This window comes from Pipistrellus kuhlii, unplaced genomic scaffold, assembly GCF_014108245.1.
Source record: "Pipistrellus kuhlii isolate mPipKuh1 unplaced genomic scaffold, mPipKuh1.p scaffold_m20_p_3, whole genome shotgun sequence".
NCBI classification, from domain to species: Eukaryota; Metazoa; Chordata; class Mammalia; order Chiroptera; family Vespertilionidae; genus Pipistrellus; species Pipistrellus kuhlii.
The window spans coordinates 101,918,975-101,931,076 of NW_023425529.1; the positions used below are offsets into that span (position 1 = coordinate 101,918,975).

Below are 12,102 nucleotides of genomic sequence, written 5' to 3' on the forward strand. Positions count from 1 at the left end.
TTTTTTCTCCCACTATCCCTATAGAAAATGTAAGCTCACCAAGGGCAGGGGCTTAATCTATCTTGATCAAACTTTATCCTCCACTACTAGCCCAGCACATAGTAGACACTCAATAATTATTTGCTGAGTAAATAAATAAAACTGTCCTTAATAATTTTTCTTAGTTCTTACTTTTAAAGTTTATATTATACATTTATTTTCTTCAGTTATGCAATCCTTTCACTTAAAGAGTATCTAGTAAATCTGTCAGCCAAGATAATGCATGAGAAGTTTAAATAAAAAGTTTGAAAAAATGTTAGTGGGAAATATTATTTTCTCTTATAAAACAAAGGCTCCAAAATTAAAAATCATAGAAATTTGCCTTTCTCCATTAAGTAAACATATATGTAGGTACATAGGTTGATATAAATAAAATAATACAACTAAATAGTAGCTTTCATGTTTATTCAACTTCACAGAAAATCCAATAATGTGTCTGAAAGTTGGTTATCTAGATACCAATTGTTCATTATGGTGACATAATACTATATGGTAAGGGAGATATACCTAAGTTAAACAAATTCTTAAATTGCTGACATTTTTCAAGTGGGCAAAAAGGAAATCTTAAAAATTATACTTATAAGTTGTAAGATGATACAGAATGTAATTTAACCTATAATACCTGGAACAAGTTTTATAGCCACATTTGTAATTTACATATACAGTGGAGATCACTGAAAAAGCTTCTTGTTGCACTGCAGCAAAAAATTTTATTATAATGTAGATTAAATGGATTTGCCATAGAGAGCAGCAAGATAATCTTACTGAAAAATCACAAGATTTTAATAATGGAACATGTTACAGTGAGTTAAATGTTTTCCCAGTTTCTTACAGTACATATTTCAAAATGAACATTATCACTGAAGAGTTTGCTAACCACTGTTAGCATTTAGTATTTTATACTTTTTACTTTACTTATGGTATGTGGCTCTCCAAATGTTAGTACATGAAATGTTAAGTTTAAACATAATAAGATAATCCCTTAAGATGAAGACACAGGACAAAATTTTGATAATTATTGAACCTATTTTTCTACAGAAAAATGGAAAATATACATCATAATTTTCCCAAAAGGGAATAGATGTGTAAGAAAATCATAGAGTCATTGGCATTAAACAGAATCTACAATGAACACTTTTGTGATCTAATGTACAGAATTAATATACAATGAAATCTGCTTAACTATGATCATGCAAATAAAATTCCTCCACAATTATTTTTTGTTGTTGTTTTATAAAATGGTCTTAAAGATATACTTCCATAAACATTCCTGGTGCAATTTAGTCAATGACAAAAATACAAAGCTATCCCTTATTCTTATTTTATAGATTTATAGCCATGCCTTTGTACTGCTGGAATAGAAACAGCGTGTTTGGGAGAACTGAGCTAAAGAAATGTTAAAAAACCAATGTATCTTGGTCCAACATTAGCTGCTTTGATATATAGCAGCCACCCATAATCACTGGTGTCAGTAATATTGTAAATAAAGAATAGCTAAATATTGAGAGAAAAAGACACAAATAAAAACATTTTTTAAATAAAAGGCAGTTTCATTAACATGAAGAAATCGCTAAAAAAATAATAATCACATTAATTGTGATATGCATTGGAAAATAGTAAAACGTCATTTTCCAAAATAGTTTCTTTATTATATCCCTCGTCTATAATCACCAATCTTGGAAACATATCATAAACATAATAGTGTGTTACATGAAAATGCTCCATTATTCAATGTGATAAATTTAACAAGTTAGAATATGATTTTCTTTCTGATGTTAACCATGAAAAAAGAAAAGGACAGCACCTGAAATACTAAATGAATTTGGCTACACATAATGAAACAACCTCTAAGTTTGGTTCAAAATACAGTTTACAAAACTGTAAAAGTATACTGCCTTATGTAATTTGTTTTTATAATTTTGCAACTTACAATAAAGAAAAGATCATCTCTAAATCCAAGTAAATTTCCACTTTTCCCTATCAGGACAAAGTGGAATTGCATTTAAAAAGTTCGTAAGACTGTAATACCTACTACAGTAGCTCATGTAGTTCGATATATCAATCCCACTTTGTCCTTCCTCCCAAAACAATGTTTTTGGCTCCAAAATAAAAAATAATAAACTCTTAATGAAACTATGTTATGGGGCAATCTATCATATACTATGACTAACTATGAATTTACAGAAAAGAGCACATTCCATTTTTAGCATTTTTTCATAAACATGCAACTCACTATAAAATACAAAACACTTGTTTTCAAGAACAGCCTTATAAAGACACATTGCATCAATAATTTTTTTTTTTCTTTCTGATTACCTTTACATTGTTATGAACTGGAACTTTCCTAATTTGTATATATCAGACTTTATATTATAGTGTATTAATTTGCATTTTCCGAACATGTTCAAGAGGAAATATCTATACACAATAACATTCTAGACTATTAAAAACTAATTCAAATTACAGAATTTTATTGATACAGTAGATTATATGAACTGAAAAGAAATGATAAAATGGGATAAAGATTTCAGTACATTATTTTATAACACATTCTTTAAAATTAAAATATTTTAAATTTCCTTTTCTTAAAATTTTCATTGCCATAGGAGGCTAGAAAATTCTGGGACCAATACTGAGGTGTAAAATAATAAACTTCAGGAGTATTTCACAATTTGTGTGGTTTCCTCCCATCAGAGGCATCGTTCAGGTATAATAGCAGGTGATTTAGCACCTCTGAAGGTTAAGGGTGCCAAGGGGTAAACACTAGGTAAGATACACAAGGGAAAGAGACCATTTATCTCTCCAACCAATAGTGACATCAAGAAAATGACACCATTTGTTGAAAAATAAATTTTTCACAGTAAAACTGCAGATTATACAAACACTGACAGATGACTGCTTAAGATCTATACTAACAAACTCTTTTCAAAGCAATAGATCCAATAAACAGTTAGGTACTGTCAGTTTAAAGCCACAGATAAAAGCTATACAAGCACACTAGAAGTCAGAAACATAAAAAAAAAAAAAAAAAAAAAAAGGAAAAATATATTTACAAGTTTCTTCTTTAGTTTATTTCTACATAGCCATAGCAAATTACACTTTCACAAGTCAATGTTATCACCATGCGTATGGCTAAAGTGTGACCATAAATATATGAGGTCATCAAAGGGAGGTCCAACTGTCCACTCTTCAGCAGTCCCATTTTGTGCATCAAAGGTTTTATTCAGCCTCAAGCTTGATGAAAAATGATTTTTTGAGTGTTCACATAGAAATTATTAATTACATTTGTTCATCGCCTTTCTCTTTTAGAACTTCTCCGCCGTACCTTAAAAGAAAAATAATCAGATGCTTAATTAAAATGGGTACACATTTATTAGACATGGCAATAATAATAATTTTTAACCAATCATTATTCTTACTTGGTCCTGATTTTCTTTGCTTTTCTCTCATTGAAACGTTTCTCCTATTTTAAATTGCTGCCTTGGCATCACTTATTTAGACTTATATAAATTTGAATGTTCATAAATAGCATTACCCAGAATAGCAAGAGAAAAATCATTCCTTTTCTATTTCATAATTTTAAAAACAAATGATCAGAAGTCAATATAGACAGCAAGAAAATCAATTACAAATGTCATCTTTTTACTTATATTTCTGTGATAAGACAAAATTTGATACTTATGAACTTACGCTTACAGCTGTTGTTTGGGGAAAATAGTTACTGAGTTTAGATCCTAACAACTATCAAATACATATAAGTAAGCTAAAATTCAGACATATTCCCATTAACTGGCAATAGGTACTGAAAGCATAAAACTTTAGTTCAAACAAGAGGAATATAAAAAGGATAGTATTTTAATTTAATTCACAGCATAGTTTTTCTTTGATGAAAAATAATTCACACCTTATTTTTACATCTCCCCAAAACTGTTAAGAACCAAGCTCAACTAGCTTGAGACCACAATTCAGAATATTTTTCTGCAGTATTAATTCATTCACATAAATAAATTCTGCTGCAGACTGGAGAGCTAATTATATTTTAAATAGGTTACAGAAGTGGGGATCAACTCTGGGACTTGATCACAGTACACTGATTTTTCAAATAAGAAGGCTGGCTGAGCTGATTCAAAGATTCAGCATTAGCATTATTAAGAGAACAGCTCTTACTTAAATGTTTATTTTTCTTCCACAGTAAAATATCTGAGATGAGTTAACTGGCAAAACAATTCATTATTTAAAAAAATAAAAAAAGTACCTCAGAAGTTCCACATTTCTACTTTTGTAAAAAAAAAAAAAAAAAAGTGTCGATTACCAACGTTATGAATTCCAAAGGCTGATTTTAGTAAAAACTATGATTTTATTCTATATGATTGACTAATTTCTAGTTTTTACTTTGAAATTTAAACAAAAAGTAATGAAACATAAATAACAGTATATTTATCAGATATCTAAAATCAAGGTATAAAATGCCTGAAGTGTATCATACTGGTACTTGTTTTTTCCACGTCAGTTTAAACTTGACATTTGCACTTGCACTAAGCTACATTCATTATTCTCACTTAGTTTTAGATTTCCATAAAAGATTGTCTTCTGCATTATACAAGCTGGTAGATGAAAGAATGCTATGAAGTAATAAAGAAAAAATATATATTTAGAATTATAAGAAACATCAAATGCTAAAAAGATGTGACCAAATATTTACCAATCCTATTTCTATATTCCATACTACTGAGAAGGCTAACTTGAAACACAGGCAGATAGGGCAGGGATATAGTGGAAAACAATGGTAGGTGGACCATAGGCAGGGGTAGACATGGTAGTATGAGCCAGCCTAATCACAGAAACTATCAAAGCAGAAATAATAAAATGTTTCTGGACTCAAAGCCAGAGAGGCATGGGAAAATAAGTGAGGGCCTGCAGCAACAAGGTGTATGAACACATAGAAACAGAAAATTAAGCATAGGAACAGAGAAAGTTCAGCATGGAGACAGAGAAAGAACATATAGAAACAGGGAAAGTTCAGGTCCGTCATTGCTGGGCAAGAACAACTGAGGAAATCAATCAGGTGAAGACACAGGTAGATATGGAGCAGACTTGTAGCAAATATATACTCCTGGACCACAAGGCTTTACAGGGGCAGCCCATTATTAGAGTCCCCCTCTCCATGAGGGGAGTCTGAATCTGCTTGTAATAAAATTTCCACACTTTTGCTTAAATCTGCTGGTCCACACAGCTCAATCTTCAGCATCACGAGACATAGCCCCAGGAAAAATCCTTGGCTCACCTTTCCTGTTATCACTATTACACATGGCATTTTAATAAAAACATACATTTACTGTAGAAACTTCTTCTTCTTCTGTTTCTTCCTGTGGAATATCATCATTGACAGGAGAGCAACCCTGAAACACATCTATTTCTTCACTTGAATCATTTTCTTTAGTGGCTGCTTGTTTGGAGCGTCCTGTGCGTCTAGAGTAAAATACATGTAAGATACAATGAACATATGCTGATCTTTTAAGTAGAATTACATCTCAGTAGAGGGAATGCTTTAAATATTTCATGAATTCTCAGATTTTCATTTTTATCCTCAATATCCTTATAAGAAGAAAAAAAATTTTTTTTAAATTATTTTTTCTGACTTTTAGAGAGAAACATTGATGTGAGAGGGAAACACTGATCAGGCTGCCTACTGCACACCTACTGGGGATTGAGCCACAACCTGGATATGTGCCCTACCAGGAATCAAACTGGCAACTTTTTGGTGCACTGGACAATGTCCAAATAACTGGCCAGGGTGGAAATATTTTTCTTATATCATGAACCCTAAAATAGTGTTTAATCTAGCATTTTCCATACAAACATCTACCAAGTAACAAAAAATAAGTGTGACTGAGGACAACACCATAAAGGAATGAAAAAATATAATGCAGACTCTGTTTTTAAAATCTTTCCTAAATAGTAAAAGGCATTTATATCTACTTAGCTGCTCAAAGCAGAAAATCCAGTCTTCCTTAATAGTACACAACTCTTTATCTGGCCCTGAAGATTTGATTTATAAGAAAATCTCAAATCCATTCACTAATCCATCCACCTCTAATGCTATTGCATTATTTCTAAAACTTTCTCGTCTCTTGGTTCTTAACAAAGTAATCTTTTTTTTTTTTTTTTTTTTCTTTTTTTTTTTATGGTGATGCACTAAAATGAGATTTATTCTTTTAACTTTACCTATCCTTGGGTATGATCCGAAAATGGCTATAATTGGATTTCTGCTATCTATTGTATCTTCCAGTAGGGAGATTTAAGCTATTTACCCTCTGGTTGGAGAAAAGTATAAAGCATTTAGCCTTTTTTGTTGTTAATTCTCACTCAAAGGATATTTTTTTCTATTGATTTTTAGAGAGTGCAAGGGAAGGAGGGAGGGGAGAGAGAGAGGGGGGGAAAGAGAGAAACATCAATGTGATCGGTTGCCTCCGGTTGTGCTGGGAATTGAACCTGCAACCTAGGTATGTGCCCTTGACCGAGAATTGAAACAGACTCTTGGGTGCTGAAGTCTAAACTCTAACTTAAACAACACTGGCCAGGGCTAAACCATTTATTCTTAGGTGTTCGAGGTTTAGAGAAGATAGACAGAATATATTAGATGGTGCAAATTGCTGTGTAACTATTTTTCTCAGTTTCCCTAGTCCTGGCTTACTAGCCTGTCTCAGTAGAAGTCCCTGATTCCAATAACAAATCGCCGACTAGTATGGAATTTTAACCAACAAAGTAATCTTTTTAAAAAAATATACGTTTTATTGATTTTTTACAGAGAGGAAGGGAGAGGGATAGAGTTAGAAACATCGATGAGAGAGAAACATCGACCAGCTGCCTCCTGCACCCCCCCCCCCACCGGGGATGTGCCCACAACCAATGCACATGCCCCTGACCGGAATCGAACCTGGGACCCGACCCTTTAGTCCACAGATTGCTCTATCCACTGAGCCAAACCGGCCTCGGCACCAACAAAGTAATCTTTAAAAAAGGTAAACACAGAACATGTCAACCCCTCCCACCATCGCTCCCATAGCTACCTCTTACCACAGTACTAAGGTCTTGCAGACAATCCTTGCCTAGCTCTCTTCTTTCGAATCTCCTTCCACTCCCCAATTCCCCACAACTACAACCCAGCAAACTCTTGCCATCTTTCAATTCTGAAAATATTTCCCTCACTTCATAAACTTGAAATACAGTGATCCTGCTATCTAAAATGTTCTTTTCCCTGAACTACATCAGTCTAATTACTACTATTCTCAAGGAACCAACTTTATACTTTCTCAAGAGAAAACACCTGATTTCCCAGCTCTCCCATTACATTCTTATAGCAGCCTAAGTTTTTCATGCAGGGCACATATAAAAAATTAGAATTGATATTTAAATGTGACTATTTTACAACTATATGCCCATTTACATGGTTAAGTTGCAGGAGGACAAGAATCAGGTGTTTTGTGCTACTAGAATGCCTAGCAATTAGTATTCTCTAAAACATACAAAGCAATAAATATGTGATCCCATCATTTAATAAAATGTATCCCTATTGACAAATATTTATTTTTTAAAAGGATATTGTTACCACTTCTATAAGCAATCCAAAAGACATATTGTTCAGGCCTGGTTGGGTAGCTCAGTTGGTTAGAGAATCCTCCCAAAACACCAAGGTTATGGGTTCCATCCCAGACAGGGCACATATAATAATCAACCAATGAATGCGTAAGTAAGTGGAACAACAAATCAACGTTTCCCTCTTTCCTTCCTCTCTCTCCCCCTCTCCCTTTCTCTCTCTCTAAAATCAATAAATTAAAAACAAACAAACAAAAACCACCAAAAGACATATTGTTCAATCCATGGTAAAACCAAGCATTTTAAAATATTTTATTTATTTTTAAAAATTTTCCATTCCAGGAACTCCCATTTGACCCACTAATCCCACTCCTAGGAATATATCCCAAGAAACTAGAAACACCAATCAGAAAGGATATATGCACCCCTATGTTCATAGCAGCACAATCTACAATAGCCAGAATTTGGAAACAGCCTAGGTGCCCGTCAGCAGATGACTGGATCCAAAAACTATGGTACATCTACACAATGGAATACTATGCTGCCATAAAAAAGAAGGAATTCTCATCATTTGCAGCAACCTGGATGGAATTGGAGAACATCATGCTGAGTGAAATAAGCCAATCAATGAAAGAGAAACACCACATGACCTCACTCATTTTGTGGATGATAAAGAACATTATAAACTGATGAACCAAAAGATAGATATAGAGACAGTATATCAACAAGTAGACTGTCAAATTACAGCGGGGAGGGGAGGAAGATCTGGGAGAGATAATAGATCAACCGAAGGACTTTTATACGTGCATATAAGTACAACCAATGGACACAAAACTCTGGGGAGGGAGGGATGTGTGGGAGGGAAGAAGGGGGGCAAAAAAAAAAAAAATCAATAAAATATATTTAAAAAAAAAATTTCCATTCCAGTTTAACTTCAGTATTTTATGTTGGTTTCAGGTGTACAGCATAGTGATTAGACAACCCTATACTTTACAAAATTTTCCCCCTAATACATTATTGACTACATTCCCTATGCTATTCTTTACATCTGTGACAGTTCTGAAACTACCAATTTGTACGTCTTAATCTCTTCAACCTTTCCACATCTCCCACTCCCCGACCCCGAAAACCTGTGTCTATGAATCTGTTTCACCTTTTTTCATTTGCTCTTTGGTTTCCACATATAAGTGAAATCATAATAGTATTTCTCTGAATTATACCTTTTAGGTCCATTCATGCTTTCACAAATGGTAAGATTTTGTTCTTTTTCACAACAGAGTAATGTTCCATTGTGTATTTGTATCACACGTTCTTTACCCACTCATCTTTTCACAGACATTTCGGTTGCTTCCATATCCTACATAATGCTACAATGAACTTATGGGTGCATACATTCTTTTGAATTGGTGCTTTGGGTTTCTTTGAACAAAACCCCAGAAGTGGAATTCCTGGGACAGTTTCATATTTAATTTCTGAGTACACTCCATACTGTTTTCAATAGTGGCTGCACAAATCTGCTTTCCCACCAGCAGTGCATGAAGATTTCCTTTTCTCCACATCCTTGCCGACACTTGTTTGTTGACTTACTGATGACAGCCATTCAGACAGGTGTGAGGTGATATTTCTCTAATGATTAGTGACATTGTTCGTATTTTCACATGTCCACTGGCCACCTGTATGTTTACTTTAGAGAACTGTCTATTCAGGTATTTTGACCATTTTTTTAATTGGATTGATTTTTTTGATGTTAACTTTTATAACTTCTTTATTACATTTTGGATATTAACCCCTTAACAGATGTCTTATTGGCAAAAATGACTCTCACTTTGTAGGTTGTCTTTTCATTTTGTTGATGGTTCCTTTGCTATGCAAAACCTTTTTTTTTAGTTTTATGCAGTCCCATTTGTTTCCCTTGCCAATGAGCTATATCAGAAAAAAATTATCCCATCTAATAAAAGAGCAATATGCAAATTAACCATCACTCTACAATACCCACAAGCCACACTCCCCAGCCAATCAGGAGCAAGTATGCAAATTAACCCAACCAAGATGGCTGCAGCCACAAAGAGAGCAGGAGGGAGGCTTGAGTTTCCCCAGCAATGGAGGAAGCCAAGCTTTCAGCAAACCCTGGCCGGCTTAGGCCTCTGCAAAGGCTACAAAGTTTCAATTATAGAAGATAAATAAATCGCATCAGAAATGCTGTCTCCACTGAGTGAGCAGAAGATTTGTCTTCCTTCCAGGCTACAAAGTTTCAATTGTAAAAGATAAATAAATCCCAGATACCAGGGCCTCCCTTGGGTTGCTGGGGGGCGTGTCCAGCTTGCAAACCACCACAGGCCCCTGACTCAGGCCGCCCTACACCCCAAGGGAACCCCCAACCTGATCTGGGACACCCTTCAGGGCAAACTAGCTGGCCCCCACCCATGTACGAGGCCTCTATCCTATGTAATAAAAGAGTAATATGCAGATTGACAATCACTCCAACACACAAGCTTGCTGCCCCCAGATGGACACAAGATGGCCACAAGATGGCCAGCAGGGGAGGGCAATTGGGAGGGACCAGGCCTGCAGGGGAGGGCAGTTAGGGGTGACCAGACTGGCAGAGGAGGGAAGTTAGGGGCAAACAGGCCGGCAGGGGAGCAGTTAGGCATCCATCAGGATGGCAGCAGAGTGGTTAGGGGGTGATCAGGCTGGCAGGCAGGCAAGCAGTTGGGATCCAGCAGTCCCGAATTGTGAGAGGTATGTTTGACTGCAGGTTTAGGTCCGATCTCACAGGGAGCTATTGTGAGGGTGTTGACAACATGAAATGGAATTCATCCCAACAGTGTCTAGTTCCCACTGAGATCCTCCTTTGGATGTGCCACAGGTTGGGTCCTGTCTCTGATGTAGTCTGCAGCATACCAGCAGGTGTGTTGGTTCTGAGGCCTCTTGGGAGGGAATCTGGTGCAGGTCAATGTCAGATACGGCCTTAAGATTGGCTGGGCTACCTGTTTGGAACTACAATGTTATGCAGTTTGTGGCTACCTCTTCTAGGCCTGGAAGTACATTGTGGGGGGCACAGTGTGGACCAAGGCCAGCTTAATCATCATCATACATGATGGCAGGGCAGGAAAAGGCCCAAGGCACCCTAAGACCCAACAGTTGCCCACCTGTTAGGCTCAGTAAACAAAAGAACCTCTGGCCATACTCAAGTTGATTGAGATAGATTCTTAATGAGTGACCAGGTAGGAGTGAGTGGTGTTCACCAGACTGATACAGGTTCAAACCTGGAGTCAGTGCTGGGTCTGAGGCCACTCAGCAAATGTCCTAAAGCATACCGAGTCTAGCTATCCCTTGTCCAGTACATACAGACCTTTTGGTGGGCAGGGTTTCAGGGAGTTGTCAGGGTGAGGCCAGCAGAATTCATCAGGACCAAACAGACCAAGATTTTATTGTGTGAAGGAAGTTTCTGCACTGGTTGGGTATGAGAGGGAAAATGTCCCTTGTCATAAAGCCACACAACTCAAGCCTATCCCACATTCTGCCTGGACCTCCTTGAGAACATGCGTGTTGGGAGGGTGGGCTATTAGATCTTCTATGAGGGGAGGGCACTGGTCAAGCTTGAGGGAAGATAAGGGACCGGCTCTCCTCCAAGAGCCAGATAACTCAGTCTCTGACACCAGTGGCCAGGAAGACGATTTCTCTTCTAGGTATGAGCTCGGGGGTGACAGGGAACAGGAGTTTGGGGGACTTGCTTTCCTCCAGACTGATGCCATGTGGAGGTGATTGCTACACCACAGATGCAATCTGTGGGCTATGTGAGAGAGGGACTGAGCACAGTGTATCTCTTTAGCTCTTTCTGTGGAGCCATAAAACTCAGTCTCTCCTCACTCGCCAGTCATCTCTGAGCTGCCTTACTTCTACCACAACCAAGGGTGAGGACTGGCCCTTTAAAAGGGAGCCTGGATTTCTAACAGAATCATCTCTCCCCGGTAGACAGAATACCCACTGATTTTCACAATCACATTTTATGTGGACCCCTCTACTTGGTTCTGTTGCTCTGAGCTGAGGTGCTTGGCATGTGGCTGAGAACCCTCTTTCCTCAGAGGGACTCACTCCTCCCTTCCCCTACCAGCTGAGATATGCTTCTGGAACCTCAGCTGTCAAATAGTAGGAGCAGAGCCAGCCTTGTTTGTGTCTCCGTCCTTCCTACCGTATTGAAGTGGCTTCTTCTCTAAGTCTTTGGTTATGACCTCTCTTCAGCAGGTTATTTAGGATGATTATTCTGTAATTTAATTGTAATTCCAGTTTGGTCCTGGGAAGAGGTAAGTATTACTTTCACCTACCCTGCCTCCACCTTGGATCTCCCCATGTATTTTTTTTTTTAAACTTTAGTTTTTCAGAGTTAACAGAAGAAAATACAGGGATTACACAGAAAATGTTACAATGGTTCTTAATTCCAGAGGTCAGAAGAAAAACAGGCAAATG

General features: G+C 36.7%; 1 protein-coding gene across 8 annotated transcripts in view; it reads right to left on the minus strand.

Annotated features, from left to right (window-relative positions):
- Positions 1-427: 427 nt before the first annotated feature.
- Positions 428-12,102, minus strand: part of PDS5B (PDS5 cohesin associated factor B) — a 213,873-nt gene continuing 202,198 nt past the window's right edge. For all 8 annotated transcript variants that reach the window (XM_045588607.1, XM_036456226.2, XM_036456225.2 and 5 more), the window contains 2 exons: positions 5,370-5,508; positions 428-3,364 (listed from right to left, as the gene is read on the minus strand). In XM_045588607.1, the coding sequence (XP_045444563.1) occupies positions 3,329-3,364; positions 5,370-5,508 (175 nt within the window). In that variant the 3' untranslated portion in view covers positions 428-3,328. The remainder of the gene's footprint in view (positions 3,365-5,369; positions 5,509-12,102) is intronic.